The 18,886-nt window shown below is 42.9% G+C and overlaps 1 protein-coding gene across 1 annotated transcript in view; it reads right to left on the reverse strand.

Annotated features, from left to right (window-relative positions):
• Window positions 1-2,992: 2,992 nt before the first annotated feature.
• Window positions 2,993-18,886, reverse strand: part of eif2ak3 (eukaryotic translation initiation factor 2-alpha kinase 3) — a 39,894-nt gene continuing 24,000 nt past the window's right edge. The window contains exons 3-17 of the mRNA XM_079573261.1: window positions 14,181-14,375; window positions 13,956-14,086; window positions 13,424-13,682; window positions 12,538-12,820; window positions 12,329-12,451; window positions 11,842-12,071; window positions 11,245-11,357; window positions 8,485-8,607; window positions 7,685-7,834; window positions 6,733-7,300; window positions 6,250-6,423; window positions 5,606-5,779; window positions 5,401-5,502; window positions 4,691-4,753; window positions 2,993-3,799 (exon numbers count right to left, since the gene is read on the reverse strand). Coding sequence (XP_079429387.1) covers window positions 3,608-3,799; window positions 4,691-4,753; window positions 5,401-5,502; window positions 5,606-5,779; window positions 6,250-6,423; window positions 6,733-7,300; window positions 7,685-7,834; window positions 8,485-8,607; window positions 11,245-11,357; window positions 11,842-12,071; window positions 12,329-12,451; window positions 12,538-12,820; window positions 13,424-13,682; window positions 13,956-14,086; window positions 14,181-14,375 — 2,880 coding nt within the window. The 3' untranslated portion in view covers window positions 2,993-3,607. The remainder of the gene's footprint in view (window positions 3,800-4,690; window positions 4,754-5,400; window positions 5,503-5,605; window positions 5,780-6,249; window positions 6,424-6,732; window positions 7,301-7,684; window positions 7,835-8,484; window positions 8,608-11,244; window positions 11,358-11,841; window positions 12,072-12,328; window positions 12,452-12,537; window positions 12,821-13,423; window positions 13,683-13,955; window positions 14,087-14,180; window positions 14,376-18,886) is intronic.

The raw sequence follows: 18,886 nt of genomic DNA on the forward strand, positions 1-18,886 counted from the left end.
CGGGACAGACGGACGCACGCGCGGGGGGCTTTAAACCGGGAGCCTATCATAAAGTGGCCTTCAGTGCGCACATGTGGAGCAATAAGCTGCAAGAAAACAGTGTTGCCCTTTATAAATGTGTGGATTTCTTTATGCCATGTCCTGCGTCCTGACGTTTTATGTGTTTTATAAATGTAGCCTTCATTGGTACAAATCAAAAGTTTCAAATAGCCTATACAAGTCTCCATACTATGTTCTGTTAAAATATTAGGGACACAACTTTGGCGATCATATTATGGTGTTTGAATTTGTCTGAAAGAATAGGTTATAGCAGTGTTGGGGGTAACGTATTACAAAAGCTACACAAATATATTAGGACTTTTTTCAGTAACTAAGGAATAAAAGATATTACTGAAACAAAATGAGAATATTTTAGTCATTACAATACAAAAGTGTATTGTATGAACAAAATAAGGCCCCCAAGTAAAATGCAGCACCAAATCAACATGGACACCGTGTAAGATCTGCTGTTGTCAAAACAATACAAGAGAATGGGGGATAGTAAAGAAAAGGAAATTGATGACTGCCCTGCATGTTCGGTGGCATAATTACTATTTGTAGTTTTTATTCTGCCAAAAGTAACTCAAAAGTAGCTTTAAAGAAGTGCAACTCAGCTACATTTTGGAACAGTAATATATATGTAATACAAACACATATTACATTTTGAAAGCTGTAACTACTAATATAGAACATATTACTACGTTAAAGTAACACTTGCTCAATTTATAACCCTGCTTTTCACCAATCAGGTCGCATTCTAAGCATTACCACAATTAAACAATGTGTTTAACAAAACAATGCAATGTCAGGATGTCTTTACTTATTTACCTTTAAGAACGTTCAAAATGTCTGCTGTTGTTGAAAGCATTTGAGCAAAAACTAATGGACTCATCTTGTAAAAGGAATAACTCACAGCTCGGACATGAGTGTTTTTGAACAGTTTATTAAATCTGGACTTGTAAGAAGTCATCATTTATCCAACGCGCTCCATCGTCTGAAGCGCATTCATCATAACACCAACCCCACAAAGGATTGATCGCGGCTCGGGAACATAAATAAAGAAAATGAACATATTTACAGTCGGGAAAAAAAAAGGATGGGGGCTGTGCACATGAAACATCGCACAACCACATGACCAGACGGAGGAGAGAAAACAGGCGTGGGATCACAAAAAAAAAAAAAACATGGAAAGAAAGTGACACGAGGTCGAGATTCTGGGCCCAAACAAAGATACAGTACTTACAATGATGCTTTCCTCAAGTGATTTAGTTTGAGACATGTCTTAATATACACTGGCAGGGAATAACATGACAAAATGCCCTTGTGAAGCATTGTTCAGTCCACCTGTAAATCAACTATGTACAGAACGTATGAATTTTCAAAATACATGTTCACATTTTGTTTAAATTTGCGTCACACTCAAGACAGACTTCTGATGATTGGACTCCATGGAGAAAACCATACAAGACTAAAATCAACAACAAACCCTGAAAGCTTTAAGATCAATTGTACCAAAATATTTCTTACAAAAGTACAATCATTGAAGAAAAAGTACAAGTTTGTGGGTGCGTGGTATACAAACAGGTCATGTGACTTTACCCAAGAGTCTTTTCCCGTACATACAAAAAAGTCAAAGCAGGTCCGTGTCCGCTGTAGACAAACTAAAGGAGACAAAAATGCATAAAGGTGGACTTAAATGGTGTCGTGCTTTGTGTAAAAGAGAAGCACGAGACGTCGGGGGTTTGAAGTTGGGTTGTAAGTCGAATGCTTTACTTTCAAATAGATTCAAAATGTGTAAATTGCCGCATGTGCGTTAAACAACCCCCCTCCAAAGACTCCCAAATGGATCTCCAGTGAGTTACAGCGTGTGTGAGGTGAATCTATGGTTAGTGAAAAGTACACTTGACTGTCTCTCGTATGGCACTCTGGTCCTGCAGGTTTCCTCTGGCTCCTTAACAAAAACACTGACTTAGAAAAACGTTATGACCACAGCCTCCGGAGGGCGCTCTGCAACATTCAACTTATCTGTTTAATGGCAAAAAAAATTGTCCCGTTTTCTACAAAAAGCAAACCGTCTTTCAGTTTTCAAAGGGAAGGGGGAGAAATTCCATTTACAAGCGATTTATTTACAGCGATGATCGGAAATTATTTGCTCGAGAGAAAAAAAAGATATAAACAACTTTTCAATTCTGTACAAAGATCCCCAAAAAAAGGAGGCGTTTCTTGTATGATTGGGCACCCCCACCCCCAAAAAAGTCATTGCTCAAAAAGCTGGGGATTACTGGCATTAGGAACAACGCCTTCACCTCTTTTTCTCAAGTCCATGCAAAAAAAAGGATTCATTTGTTCCAAGAAAAAGGCAAACCATGTCAAAAGTCATTACAAACCGCTGTGTCTCAAATAGAAAAATAAGACAAAGGTTTTGGTCTCCCATCAGGCAATTGCGGGTGTAGCTCACAGCTTTTAGTGCCAGCCCATCTTTAGTCTCACGAGTTTGGGATGGTCCAAGAGTCAAGGCCCCTCTGGAGTGTCCTCTGCAGGCTTTTATTTTTCTCTTTTTGTTTGTATTCCTGAGGTCTCGGGGAGTGGTCACTGGCAGGATGGTGGTGGGAGTGAGCAGTGTGTTCCGTTGGTTTACGACTGACTGGGATGAAATAATAATGAAAGTATATATGACAGATACAATAGTCTATAGAGAAGGTGAAGTACGGTCTCTTCCGGTGTTGTCATGTATATGGCAGGGGTAGGCCAGTTCCTAGTCAAAAGATGAGAGTCTATCCACACTCATGCACTACTCTAATACGGGTGTTCATCAGATAATTAACATAACATGGGTCTTTTCCCATATTTTTTTCCCCCAAAGGAATTGATAAATTCCCGTAGTATTTTAGTATACTTTCTGTTGGCATATTCCTCAAAATCAATCGAGTGGGACATAGGATAGGATTTCTTTTTACATTGCCTACCCCTGGTATATGGTATATTGAAGATATACAGTAAATGAGGAGTTTGCAATAGTTTTCAGCTTATAAAACCTACTGAAATGTTTGTATGAATTTAGAAAAAACTGTGCTTTTTAAATCTTTTTTTCTATTAAACTGGATTTAAGTTTAGGTTTGTCATGATTTTCTGAGGCTTAAGGCATTATGTTGTATACTTGTCACAGCAATTCAAAAGTAGATTGTCTTCATTTGTAGGTCCCACGGCGTCCACAAGAAGAGACGAACTTTACCTTCTCCGTTTTTGCCAATGAGGAAATTCAGTTACAAAATGATTGAATGGTTTGGAGGTATTCGGCATTAATAACGTTGTTTTCATTGATCACGCTTGTTTATTGTATCGAGGAGCTGCAGTCAACACAGCCCATCTGCTCGCCTCTTGAAATATCCTCGAGGAATAAGACGCACGGGCCAAGTCCGGTGGCGATTTTTCAATGGCCGTCTCGTAATAAAATTGGTAATGTCATTCAAACAAACAAAAAGCTGGGGTCACTGCTGTGTCGTCCTCGGGGAGTGGATATTTTTGTGGTGATGCCGTTCCATAAGGAGAATAATGGGTCATGTATTGATTAGGAGGAGGCGGAGATTTGTCGTGTGGGCCGTCCCATTGAGGAGGCGCTGTAGGTGCGGGAGCGCTGTCTGACGGCCAGGCGACACGTCAGCTCCAGCTCCAGCTCCTGGAACAGGGGCGTCCCGGTGATGTCCACGGCCTCGGGGCGCTCACTGGGGCTCGGGGACAGCATGCTGCGCACCATGTTGAGCTGCGGAGGCAAAACAAAGACGGAAGTGGGTCAGGAAAGCACAGGTGAAGAGGTTGAGTCTCTAAAGGGGCTTTAATCTGTCGTATCTTTCATTAAACTTTATACCATACTTAAAAATACAGTGAACTTGGATAGTATTGGCGCTTGCAAGATATTTTTTGCAGCAGCTATAACCAGTAATATACTCTCAGTGCTTTGATAGTTACAGATAAGTAAATGCGATAATCCATAATATTAATCCAGATGGTTCTACGACAGTAAGACCTGTGGCACACATGACACCGAGAGGAGGGGGAGGATCTATAAATAGCTGAGCCCGCAGCGAGTGAGTGGGATCCGGGCATTTCCAGAGGGAATCCTGATTATGCTTCAGGATTATGTTAATCCCATTAAGACAACAAACAAGTAAACACTCAAATGCAACTAACCAGACGCACCACGCACTGATGCATTCAGCACATACAGCTCAATTTATCGCTTCAATAGAAGATTAACTGTGTTTGATTCAATTATGACAAAGACACAAAAGTCTCGGTCTTAGTCTTTTTAGCAACTTTTTAAACTATTCAGTTGGTAACGAGTTATAAAACACAGCTATTTCTGATTGTGAAATATCACGAGAATATCCTCTGCATTGTTACATGTTTAATAACTTCATTAAGTTCACTTTTATTTTTGAACAGAGACGTGTTTTTTCAGTTGCTATTCTCCAAAAACACAAATATTCTATTAATGGACAAAAAACAACAACTTTGTATTGGTCATGCAAGAATTTTTTTGTTTGTTTTGTTTTGTAGCCACAGCATCAAAAATTGGCAACTTTCAATGAACGATTTCTTTCACGTGCAGTTATGCACGGTGTCCACTAGATCACAGTAGAGAGCCGCTCACCTCCTGGACGTTGTTTTTGGAGAAGACCTCAGGGAAGCGCAGAGCTCTCACCTCAGTCAGCGTCTGGAGAGAAGAAGAAGTAGTAAACACCGGAGCCGCTAATCAGGGCTTTGTTCACCAGACAAAAGATTCACCGACGAAATAGATTTCCCCTGCACCTTTGAAACACTATTATTCAAGATGGAAGAGATTATTTAAATGACAATAGTGTATTAAGATGCCCTCAACAGACTGCGCACACATAATTGGATAATTAACATAGTCACAGTGGTATCAAAATAAATTGTATTTTTCTATCATCGCTATTATAGTATAGTTTAAACAAATTAGAGCAGATAATACTCCTCAAGCACATAATGAGGTAATAATTCTGTGACCTGCCAAGAAATGTATTAAGTTGCTTTAATACAATTTTAGCTTAAGGGATGAGCAAATGGGCTGTCTCTGTAGTAATGCGTCTGCCTTTCACTGCAATAAAAGTGATCAAGTCCCAGCTGAAAGTAAGTCATTGGCAAACAGTAAAACGAAAAGTACAACAGTATGAGACGTGTCAACAGCTGATTGATTTCCCTGCATTTCAGCTTTGTCGCCTTCATAAAAAGTGAAAAAAAGCTGTACAAAAAGCTTATTCAGACCAAGCTCTTCAGTAGATTGTCATGAATGACAGTGAATGAATGGGGGTGAGGTCATGCGTTGCCGCGGTGACTCACCTGGACTCTCTCCATCTGCGTCCTGAACGGGAACAGCAGCTCGAATAGGATCAGGCCCAGAGAGTAGATGTCCACTTTGTGAGAGTACGAGTTTCCAGAGAGCTGCGGATGCATTACAATGAGTTAATGCTTGTTTGTGAATCCCAATCAGCACTACATCTTAACTTTCATCGACTGTAATGACATGGGTTATGGTTGGACTGACCTGCTCGGGGCTCATGTACAGCTTGGTGCCGACTTGTCCCGTGTGGCGCGTCAGGAGCGGGGCGGGGGTCAAGGCACTGGACTCATCCTCGTCCTCCTCCTGGTCCGTGGCAGTCACCAAACCGAAGTCCCCCACCTTCACCACGTCGTCCATGGTGAAGAAAATGTTGGATGGCTGGAGGACAGAGAAAGATTAACCCAAGAACTGCAACCCGCCTCAGCCTGGCCTCTGTTTCTACCCAAAAACATGAACTGTCCCGCGGATGAACCTATCCCTAAGAAAACCCTGCTCCAGTACCACTGACTCTAAAGCCCAGGCCTAACAACCTAACAACTCTTTCTGACAATGATTAAAAAACTACTTCCTGATGTCAGACCTTCCCTGCCTGCCTAGACTATGACCATAATCTTTATTGCAGTTGAAGACGTAAATCCTCCTGCCCCGGTCTTATGTTCGACATATGTAGTTTTATAATTGTGCTGATATTTGATAGCGCAAACATAAATCAAACATACATTAAGCTCTAGGGTCAGCATTAAAGTTGGCTTCAAGCACACGGCGGGAGATACTAAAGATGATTCATGGTTGGTTTTATGGCTCCACGCTGCCCCCTGTCTGTCTAAATGTGTCTGCGCGGGGCTCACCTTCAGGTCCCTGTGCATTAGCCCTTTGCTGTGCAGGAAGTCCACGGCCTCAGCGATTTGGAGGAAGATGTCCAGACACTGGTTGTGCTCTCTCTGGTCCGGGAGGCAGCGCTGGGACATCCAGTCCTTCAAGTTCTCCTTCCGACAGAGCTGCATTTGGATGTACAGGTACACCTAGGGGACAACAATGGAAATACTATCAAATATTATGGATAAACTACATGACACATTTTCAGATAAACTCTTTTCTTTCTTTCTGTAGAGCACTTGGAATTACAACATTTATGAATGGGAAATAAACGCATCTTGATTGTGGATACTGAACTTTTCTTCCTCATAATCTTTCACTGTGGGCAATTTATAAAAACAGATTTAACTTGGTATTCCTTCTCAATGTGTCAGATATACATTTAAGACACATGTATAACTTTAACTATTTAGACTTCAAAGTAAAAAGCCACTTAAATAGTATGGCACACGTACCTTTGGCGAGGGCTGTGTGCGTTGCGGTGGAGGGTTTGGGGGCAGGGCCAGAGTGAGCGAGGTGGGGCGGGGCGGAGAGGATGACGATGGCGGTGCGTCCCGTTTTCTCGTGTTCGATGAAGTGGTGGTGTTTTTGGTTGTGGGGGCGGGACTCGTGGCTTCGGAGGCAGAGCAAGAGTCTGTCTCGGCGTCGGCGTCGCGATCGCAGCCCGAATCCTCGAACACGATGTCGAAGGAGGAGGAGGTGCAGTCGCTGGGGCCGCGCGGCGGGCACAGCTCAAAGGAGTGCGGCGTGTCCGAGGCGTCGGGGTCGGCCTGACTGTCCCGCTCAGACATCAGGCTGTCCTGTCCCAGCAGCGGGTGGCAGGACAGGTCGCTCTCGTCTGTCCCGAACCCGCCGCCCCCGAGCCTGAACTCCACGCCCCCCCCTCCGGTGCTGCTGGACAACACTGACACCTCCAATCCATCTCCGCCGGGACCATAGGCCGGGGTCACTGAACTGGACACGGGCACCTTGACCGACAGCGCCTCCATGTGGTCAACGAAGCTCATGGGCCAATCAGTGGCACTGGGAAGAGACAAAGATGGATTATGTCAAGTAAATAGATTTATTCAGGCTTCTTTTAAAGTTTCATCAATAAGAATGTTAAAAAAAGAAAGCAGGAATAATCATCATATGTGAATTTGTATAAAAAGAATTTGCCGCAGTATTTAACCTTTCAGTTGGTATAAAGCCTTGTTACATAGAGCGGCTTTAAGAGTTTACTTTAATGAAATCTATGGCAGGTGCACTAAAAGTTCACAGCACAATGATAAGATACATGTTGTATATTTATATTCCAGCAGAGCAGAGGATTCATCTAGTCTTCACCACAGACTCAGCTCTTTTTTCCCGGTGAGAGCAGTGCTCCCCCCGTCAGCCCCAGAGGATTACAGGTGTAACGGGCCTCACCTCTGGTCCTGGAGCCAGCGCTGGTCCATCTCCTCCTGCCAGCCCTCGGGGGGACTCTCCTGCCAGGCGTTGAAGTAGCGGATGATCCCGGGGTGCTCCAGCTTAGCCAGGGCCTTCACCTCACGCATCACCTTCTCACGGGCCTGCTCCCTACAGCGGCCAAAATACAAGTTCATCATGACACGCCAAACTGCATGTTACATGATACAGCACAGTGCAGGCAGGTACAGGGGTTAACTCACTTGACTCTAATCTGGTTTATTGCAGATATTTAGCCAATCATGTGTACTTTTTTCTTCCATTTCAGCCACATTCATGACCAGTGATATTGCAAATGAAACACGTATCTCCCATATTCAAATTAGCAACTCCTAGTCAACCATATTCATTTTTTTTTCATTCTACTGTTTTGACTACTCGATATAAAGAAAGAAATGAATAAGTTTGCTACATTACTTTCACAAAGCGATAGCATTCAATTAGGAGATGTCTGTACACACCAAAGGCTCACTGAAGAGTAATTAAATGCCTATTTTCTCCAGCTCTGCGTGAGTCACCCGCCAACAACTGGGGCGAGATGAAACTGTGTGCGGATCTACCACAGCGGAGCCTGAGTGATAATTTTTCATGCTTGTCACAATAAATATACACACACCACTGGCATCTCTTTAGCATTCATGTTTAGTCGAGTAATTTAGCTGTTGCGTAACTCCTATTAGCGGCTTTTAACAAGATACAATAGGAGATGTAAACGCCTTGAGCTATATCCGCATGCTGAGATAGACCGTGGGGCTTTTTACCTGCTGGGCAAGCGGATTCTTTTGATAGCGTAGTTGCAGTCGTCCACCTTGTTGCGAGCTTCAAACACAACGCCAAACCCCCCACGGCCCAGACACTGCACCGGCTCGAAATCTGTCAGATACCTACGGAGAGAGAGACAGTTCATTAAGGCCCGAAGACAAATGGAGCTACTCTCAATGTCAAAGAGGTGCCGAGAGAAAGTGTTACGACGAAGGGAAAGTTTGGCTAAATTGCGCAGAAGTGGGTTGAGAACAATTGGGGAGAACTGCCCGGTTGTGTCCTGGGAGTTAGATTTCGAAAAGTGACCAGCAGAAAGTGGGGCAGTAAAAGTCGCACGGAAAGGTCCATTCATCTTGCAGTCTCCGGGAGTGGTACTACAAAGGACTGAATTAAGTGGTTGTTCTCAATGGGGGCCTCACCGTGAAAGAGCGAATTTGCAATTTGAACATTATCAGCAACATGAAATCTTAGTCAAAAAAGGGATGGATTTGGACACATAGAGAGACCTGTAACTCAATGAACACAGTACAGTTTTGTATCCATTGAATCTTTGTATTGTATTTGTATCCTACAACATGTGTTTATTGAGATATAAAATTAATTGGTATGAGTACAAAGACAGACTATACATAAATGAAGTGTTTTCATACTTGTTTTGAAGGACGTTTCTAGTAGGGCTGAAAGATAGATTGTCATCGTATCGATATCGAGATGTGAACATTCAAGATATCAATATTGCAATAGCAAAATACATCGTTATCGTATGGATATCGAGATATGAACATTAAAAATATTAAATCAAAAATGCAATATATAAACGATATAGATTTTCATCAATAAAAGTACACTCTTTTGTATTATGATTTTATTTTTCAGAAAAATGCTTGGTTTTCACCTAACCCATAGTTACATCGTATTGTATCAAGATATCTGGCATAAATATTGAGATATGAAATTTTGTCCATATCGTTCAACCCTAGTTTCTAGATGTTGGCATTTTTTGACAAATCAACTACATTACTGATGCCCCATCTTACAATCACTGTCCAATCACTTTTACAATTTGTTTGGTCAGGTTTTAATGTTTTGCTAATTATTACTTGCATTGATGATATTAAGCCCGTGGTATTGATCATAGTTTTACACCAATTTTGTAAAGAAAAGTTGAAAAGAAGTTTAATGTTCTATAACCAGGATTGCCCTTGGCCCATTGGTACAGTATGGTGGCAAGGTCAACGTCAAGCTTATTTATATAACACATTTATAAACTGCCCCAAAGTGCTCTCCATATTTAATGCAAAAACAGAAACACGGAACGGCATAACAAAACAGAAATCAAGTACCAGGAGAAATGTACAAAATATAAAATAAAAAAAACTCCAGCCTCCAGCATTATCAAAATGTCTAGCTCAGCTTGAATTAAAAGCCAATGGCGAAGAGGCAACAGTGACAGTTACGGCATGTCACACACTATCTCCAATATGAAATTAAACACGTAACCTGTTAAATGCACTTTAAATCTACTACCTACGAAGCTAAAGTGAAAGCCTAATTTGTACACTGTTATCTCCTGGAGCACCTGTTATCTTAATGTGAGCTGCACATAATTAAGAACGTGTTACTGAGTGATAGCAAACCCGCTGAGCCTCTTCACGGGAGGGTGAGGCGTCTTATTAAGAAACAAGGGAACACATGTGATTCAGCTTTAGTTCCCGATCTGTATCTTAATGAGGCTAAAACTTTCTCTCAGTGACAAGAAAACCCCACTTGATTTATGCCAGGAAACTTTATTTTGTAAAATAAATCTGGGCGGACCTCTGCTGGGGCGGGGCGCTTGTCATTTCTGGGTGGATCAAATGCAAGAAGAAAAATCTAGTGACAGTTTGAAAGGAGGGGGAAAAGTGCAGTTTAATCAGATTTCCCCGGGTGTTCGGGAAGGTAACGCCACTTTATTGAGCTCCTGGACGTGAAAAATGCAAATGGCATCGATCGGACTAGTGGCAGGCAGTGGCAGCCCATAAATTATGTCCAGTGATCATATTTAGGATGTCCGTAGCAACAAAAAGCATGTGACAATGTGCTGACAGTGATGTAAAGGGACGGTGCGACCCCGTGGCAGATGCCGTGCTACGGGACGGGCAGAGGGGAGGGGGGCAAGGGCATTTTTGTTTGATAAAAAAAAAAAAAGTGTTGTCCAATCGTGCACTTCTACTACGGCTTGCATCACGTATCTCTGCCTGGCCCAATAGGTTGTGTCAGTGTGATGTCATAACCTTCAGAGGCAAGAAGTCAGTGGCACAATCGGCTGCCAACAATGTGCCAAAAGTCTGATGTCTTGGCAAGGCTTATGGTTGGTCTAAGGAGACTGGCACAAAGTGAAACTCTCTGGGAAAAGAATACAAGAAACCTACTTTTTCTGCAGAACCGCCAATTAGATGAGGTAGAAAAAGTATATTATGCCTTCCTTCTCTTGAATTTTGTCTTTCACACTCAATCTCTGGAAGACGAATGCAAGCTATTAATACTGCCCTCTGCGATCAATCAGACTAGTTTTTTTGGCATTATCAGTTAGATACCAGAACATGACCAATAAGGAGGAGGAGCGGGCACCATGGTAACAGCCCAGTCTCTGAAGCTTTACACCTCTAAAAGCCGGAGACTCCCGCGGGACGCCCCGGCGCGGAGAGATAGACAGGGCTGCGGCGCTCCTCTGTTTTCTCCTGAGTCACTATCCTTTACACCTGTTCTTAATGATGTACCTCGACACGTATTCGCTGGATCTCGTCTCCACGGCGATAGTCTCTTTGGTCTCCACCACCTCAAGGTCGAACTTGGAGTCCGTCTGGCACTGGGTCTCCGACTCTTTGCGTTGCTTTGGGGACACACAGGAAAGAAGATGACTTTGAGAAACTTTAATCTTGTCATTGAATGTTTTTATAGTACGTTTTGTGGAATAAAAATGTACTTAAATGATGAGATATTATTTTTCTACAGTAATTTAATGATAATGTTTTTATGTTTTATGTTTCTTACACATTTTTCTCCTTTACATCATTTTAATGTTGCAGAATGGTTGAAGTAAAGTTATTTATTTTGGACATTCAGTGAAAAGATATTAAGACAAAGTGGACACTGTAGATGATTAAAAGAAGTCAAACTTTTTGCCCAATTCAAATTGTATATAAGCTTCTAATGATTTTACTACTACAGATCTAGAAAGGCATAGATCATCATTTATCAGTTCATGTTTTTTTAGGTTTAGTTATGAAACAATATTATGTAGACAAACACTGGATAATATGAGACAAAAGTATTGATCAACAAATGTAACGCTGGATCTGAAAGCGGCGTCTTACCCGGACACTGATGACGGGCGCTGGGGGGTGGAAGAACTTGCGTACGATGTAGGTGGTGGCAGCGATGCAAAAGATGATTGTCCCGATGATCTCCTTCCACCAGGCCAGCAGCAGCACCGGGTCCTTCCTGCGCCGCGACTCTGGACCTGCCCCGTTCCCCTCGATCAGGCTCACAGCTGTCTGCCGTTTCTCCCGGTAGCGCTTGCTGTACGGGAAGTAGTAGCCGTTGTCTGATTAAGGAAGAGAGGGGGAAAACATTTATTTTATTGAACTTTTACTGTATTAGGAAGAAGATGAAAACTCCACACAAAAAAGCCTCCATGCAAACCTAGATCTAGAAAAGAGTGTATATTGTTCAGGCATAAGTCTGTCGATAAATGCCATTTCTGAAGCTGTGTATTGTATTGTGTATATGCAGCAGTGTGTAGTGTCACGTTTCAGTTTTCTCAAAGTTAAGAGTTTCTAAGGGAGCGTATGGGACTCTTACCATATGGATACTGCAGGATGGACAGCGCCCCGTTGCTGTATTCGTCGTGCGAAAACTTATCATTGGTCAGACACTTGTCAAACTCATCGGAGCCGACAAGCGCAGGTGTCCGCGACGGAGAATCTGTGTCAAGGACAAGATGAAACGGAGCTCTGGCTTAGAGACAAGATCAATAAAACGGTGGCACATCACAGCAATCAAGCACTTACGGACAAGCGGCTTCCATTTGACAGTCGGAAGGGGGACCATATCTTTCTCTGATGTTATGGCTTTGGACGGGAACTTTTCTGTGATCCTCACTGAGGATTGGAGGTAGTACTGTCCTTGGAACATCCCAAGGTAAACACTGGACTCTGCGTCTTCACTATTGCCATCTTCATCCTCGTCCTCTTCCTTCTCTGTGCGCCTGCTGTAGCTGGTGTCATCGAATAGATTGATGGGTGTGACTTTACCCCCACCCACGAGCCAGGCCGAGGCGATAGGGGTGCAGAACTGCAACAAAACAAAATCAATGTTAGAAGTTCCTTACATCCCACCGTAGACTTCTCTCCCCATCATCAAGTATCATGAGAGGCACTGCACAGTTCACTTTATGAAGTTGCCTATTGGTGTGGTTTGTTGAGGCATCTTTAACCTCTTAACACCCGCCTTAACCGAGCACATTTTCTCCAATTCAGCTATATCCAAATCCACAAGGTCACAGTATTTTTTGTGTTGTTTTTGCGGCTTTCTTCATCATTTTTTGACACTTTAAATAGCGCGTTTTGGTCTAGTTTTTTGTCACTTTTTAATTGTGTTATTGTTGCTTTTCTGGCACGTGTTTTCACTTTTTTGTTGCATCTTCATCCTCATTTTTGTCACTGTTTTGACGCTTTGTTCAAGAAGCTTTTAGATTTGGATAACGCCAAACTGGAGAAAATGTGTTCTGTTCAGGTGGGGGTTAAGAGATTCAAGATACTGTGCCTGTTCTCAAACATCGACAGAGTGGGTGTTTCTAGCTCTTACAAACCATTGTACACTTTTAGACCTAGATTACTTCCATTTTAATTTATTTACTTTTGATCATTTCCTGTCACTTTTCTCTGAGTCTCTCACCTGCCGCTCCCAGACCAGCTGTCCGCCCGGCTCTGTGCTGAAGGCCATCACTTTGGAATGGGGAACAGACACTTTGATGACCAGGTCCAGGTTGTGGTTCGACCCCTCACCCTGCTCCGTGTCATTTGGCTTGTCTGTGATAAACTTTGGAGACTCTTTCCACGTTTCACCGTTGGCCATTTCTCCCTCGAGAAAGTTCATCCCTGACTGAGCCTCGGGGACCAGCTTCAGCTCAAAGTTGCCCACACTGAAGTTCCACCTGGAAACGTCAAGATGAATCAGTATTAAATGCATGTACACATTTACTTCAGTCAAATACTTATTAACACATAAACTAAACTAAGAATGTACTATAATAATCTGTACTCTCACAATAATCATGACTGCAAAATCTGACCCGGAGACAGTGCAGACATTAATAAAGCCCAGACGTTTACTGGTAATGGCAGTCACTTTACGACCGCAGCACAAAGTCAATAGTCTCTCCTGCTGTGAGTGATGGGCTGTGACAGAGTGATTGAATAAAACTCACTTCTCCGTCCCGGATCGAGGCCTGATGGCTCTCACAGTCTTCTGGGTCCTCTGCAGCAGCAGGACGTCTTCCGCCTCCCGCTCCTCCTGGTCCCAACGACTGCAGCCCACCGCCGAGCAGATGTACCGGATCTGACGGTAGATCAGAAGAAAGGTTTATTTTGCTTTAGTCGGACACTTTTACGGGCTGATGTATGGGATGTATTATACTATCGTTTCCTGGTACCTTCCCACTGAACGCCCCGAGCCCGTAGGTGGTGAGAGACTTGCCCCCGACCAGCACCGTGTCGTCGCCGATGCGGTAGGACGACTCCAGCAGCGACTCCACACTGAAGGGCACGGCCTCCATCAGCTCTCGGTCCCGGTTCCACTGAAACAGGGCCCCATCCAGAGACGGGATCATCATCTTATTGCCAAATACCTGCACACACAAAGACAATGTAGCTTATTACACTTTGTCCTTACTGTTGCAAAAGTATAACATGGCTGAAGAAGACGATGTGGATGAAGAGTCTTGCAACATGACAGCATGTGCTAATCCCAGTGCTCTACTAAAGGGGTCCACTGAGGTCCAATTTGAAGAAACATTTGGCAAGCAAAGGTCCGGAACATAACATGGTCCAGTTGCCATTCTTTGCAAGGAGGGTATAAAGATGACCCCAGTGTAAAAATGCATCCCCTGCCCATTTAACAAACACAAATAAAAAAAACATTCAACAAAGGCAGTAGGTTACATTGATATAAACTTAAACTGATCATTAACTAACATGTCAACATTGCAACATCGGTATCTGAGTTTCCCTAAAAATCATTCTCAATTTGTGCTTTACTCATTGAAGTCAGCAGTGAAATTGGAACTACTGACTGTAACTAGGCAGGTGAGCAGATCAGCCTCACAAACAAACGCCTTTCATTGAGTGAAATGCACAATCTGCTGAATTAGTTAAAACTTCCTTAAATATCCTTTCCAATTTACAAAATGCCTGGAGCGCAGACACAGAAACATAGATCGACACGCGTCAGACACTTGGACTCAATCCACGGACCATTACACAACCAAGAGCCTAAGTAATTAACCTGGATCCAAGGAAAGTGTGTGACTGAGTGTAAAGCCTCTGCTCACTCTATTGGCTCTCGACAGGGGGGCAGCCAGGATGAGATCATCGCAAAAAGTTATAAGCCCGATTTATCCTGCACAGCTTCAGCACAGGGGAGTTTCAGATAATTGTCTTTTATAGAGATGTCAGTCACTGGGAGAATGACGTTTAAGATGTTGGCAGTGCATGTTGAGACTCTTTTGGCAACAGAACAGCGATGAAGCGCACTGTATTAGCAGAGTAGCTTTATGTCCTTTAGTTCAACTTCATGAGACTCTGGGTCTGATCGATCCCATTTATAATCTATGCAGCAGATGCCAACACACAATGGAAAAATACAACAGAATTGGGGGGCAGAAAAAATACTGTATGTTTAGATTATCTGCCAAATGCCAATACAAGACAAATTGCTCGCTAAGAAAAGTGCAGATTATACCACTATACTAAGTGTTCAGGTGTTAGTCCTGAGCCACTGTGACTGAGTCGCGCCACCATTGTGGGCCAACCTGACCCGCATGTTTTTGGCGGTCGGGGAAACCGTAGCACCCGGAGGAAACCTGACTGGCTGCCTTCAGTCTCCTCTGATCCTCTGAAACAGCACAGGGCCTCCTGGGTTTGTCCCTGTTTCAGAACGTGGTGTCCTGCACTGGTCAGCTCCACCTCCTCCTTCCTCTTCCTCCTGCACAGCTCCCTCCGCTCCACAACAGTCTTTCACCATCTACTGGGAAGAGCTTAGCAGTTCATCGGTTTTATTCTCCAGTGAACGTCTATTGGCCAGAACAGTGGGGAAAGAAGGCATGTGTGGCTTAGCTGTGAGTCTTGCCCGGATACCTCCTCCATTCCTTGTTTCCTGTAGCTCCTCTTATGACGCCTCCACTGTGCTGCAGGTGTGGGGGGCTCTTGGTGCCTCTTCAGTGTTTTAGAAATGTGTATGTCTTTAGCACATAAGCTAGCTGTTTGTTTACTTTTAAAAAGCTGCTTTCTTCAGGACCATTATGGACTCTTTGCAGTAAATGAACCTCACTGAAACACGGCAAAGATGTACAAAAGTATCTAATAAAACAATGTGGAACACAACACAGAAACCGAAAAACGCAGCTGTACCAAGAGAGAGGAGTTGTTAGGTCTAATTGTTGTAGGAATTATTAAATACATAACATTATTAGATGCATAAAAGATCCTGCACCATTCAAACCTAACAAGGACTGCGGATGTCATAAAACAAGATTTAATTAGAGTTAACATAACATGCTTGTTTTATTTGTCAGGCTGTGGGGGAAAATGTATTCTGATATGCAACTGCAACAATAAATGTCATGTGGAATATAATAACAATATTGCAACACAAGCACTTCATTCAATATTGAGATTGTTGACATTGCCATAAAATGACATCGGTGGTCCGGTCTATTGGACAGCTCTCGCTCTGGACAGGTCTAAGCGAGTACCTGGCGAGTGCTTTATTACACCTGTCCTTGGCCTACACACATTATCTAATTAGACTTTAAAGTAAGTACAGATCAGCGGCTGTGGTGGATAAAACTATGTGTCAGAGAGTGATTTAGAGCCAGGGGCAGAGGTGATGTCATCTCTCACGGAAACAAGGGGCCGGAGACGAGACTGAGATAAATTTAGCCGCGAATGAACCGAGCGAGGGGAGGGAGAGGAGGAGGAGAAACCAGCCTGACCATCACACCATGAGCTGGGGCTGCGGGAGGAGGGGTAGACCTTGGGGAGTGAGTCATGAAGGCTCTCAATGGCTTAATCCCAGACCCATTGACAACAGCTAGTCCCTACATGCGCCTGTGTTGTTCCCTACAGATTAAACACAGCAGAGAGCAGATTAAGAGTTCTGTAATGTAGAGGGTCATGCGATGATGGCACTGGGGGGCTATTGGGAGTAATGTCATGGAAATGGAGTATGTTTTGTTTCAGAGTGTTGAGCTGAGAAAGCAGAAGTACGTGTGAGAAGACAGGTGGCTGATGGATATGAGTGAAGTAATAACAGAACATATGGTGCTAGGATTGATCACATTGCATGAGAAGAGAGGAATAGAAAACTTAATAGCAACATAATCGCAATTTCAGTGGTAGAAAAGTCTTCATCGAATTAGCCTGCTGACCTTGTTAGCTTAGTAGCAGTAGCTTACATCTTAACCTCTTAACCCCCGTTTGACCGAGCACAGGTTCTCCTGTTCAGTTTAACCCAAATCTAAAAGCTTCTCGGCTGGAGAGCATACAACCTATACGCCAGAGCAACGCCTCATTTGAAAGCTAATACCTACAAAACTCATTTTTGCGTCTTTTTTGTTGCCTTTGTAGACACATTTTTGTCGCTCTTTGTCACATTTTTATCATTTTTTGTCACTTTTTTGACTATTTTTTGTGACCTGTTTTGTCACATATTTTGTCATATTTTGTTGCTTTTTTGTCATGATTTGGTCGCCTATTTTGTCACGTTTTTTGACACTTTTTTGACTGTTTTTTGTCACCTGTTTGGTCATGTTTTTGACGCGTTTCTGACACTTTTTGTTGCTTGTTTTTCAATGTTTTTGTCGCTTTTTTTCTCTCATTTTTGTTGCTTTTTTGTTGCCTGTTATGCTGCGCGCTTTGCAGCAAAATTCGCTCTTTTGATGCTTTTTTTGCTGCACTTTCATCCTCTTTTACGTCTCACTTTTGTTGCTATTTTCGCCGAATTGGAGAAAATGTGCTTGGTTAAAGCGGGGGTTAAGAGGTTAAGTCTTCTCTCAGATTTTTTCCCAGATTTATTCAGGCCTACAGACGCCTCAACAAGTTAAGATTTAAGAAAAAGGGGGAAAAAACACAGAAAAGTAGCTAAGCATTTTGGAAAAGGTTCAGATGGTCAGCTGAGTTCAAACCGTCTTCAATGCCTTTCCAGCCTTTTCTTCAATGTCCAGGCTTCACATCGAGCGTCTGGTGAATTATTGAACCACGGGGAGAGAAAAAGACGAAAAAAAAATCATTACACATGAGCCAGGAGTGGTTTGCGCGGTTTTGAGACGAGGCTGTAGTGGGTTTTGTGGCTGAAGTGGACGATTCACTTTGATATCGCCCCTGACAGCTCGTAAATGATACAACAGCCCCGTCTATGAGCGGAGCGGTAAAGCTGTAAGTACGGTCTTTAGACAGTGAGGAAAGTGGGGATAAGGAGTCAGAAGCTACTTTTACAACCAACAGAATAAAGAAACCTTAAAATGAAGCCAAGTCCATAGTGTAAAAAGAGCCGTCAAAACAAACGCCTCAAGAAAGTAAACAAAAAAGTTATAATTGGTGAATTCTAAGCTATGGCGGTGAATATGTTACTAGGCAAAAGCAAATTTTTGTTTTGTGAGAACTTAATCAATGTTTTTATCATGATATTGAACACGGTGAAAGATTATTTTCTCTTACATACTCAAAATGAGCTAAAATCATTTTAACCAATGCCGTAGATCGTCTTTTTCCGCCCACAATACAGCATTTTCTTTACAGTCATAGCGCGTGTCAAATCTTTCCTTCAAAACATGTTTTCCTCCACATCACGTATGTAACTGTGCCACGAAACCTATAGAAATCAAAAACAAAGCCTATATATAGCCCTCTGTAAGGTAGCGGGAAGTAAATTAGACTATAGAAGAACAAAACACGTCTTAAGTGGCGGGCTGTTGCGGGTATAGAGACCCCGGGTTCAGAGGAAATTGCGCTTTGATGAACCGCGGGGCGAATATAAGATCAAGGACAAAGCTACTCCTCCCCCCAATTATTCAAAACACGCCATATCTGCACCCTTTGTACCAGAACAGATCGTCTTGTATTAGCAAACGCCTATTAGGCT

This window comes from Gobius niger (genome assembly GCF_951799975.1).
Source record: "Gobius niger genome assembly, chromosome: 16".
Classification (NCBI taxonomy): domain Eukaryota; kingdom Metazoa; phylum Chordata; class Actinopteri; order Gobiiformes; family Gobiidae; genus Gobius; species Gobius niger.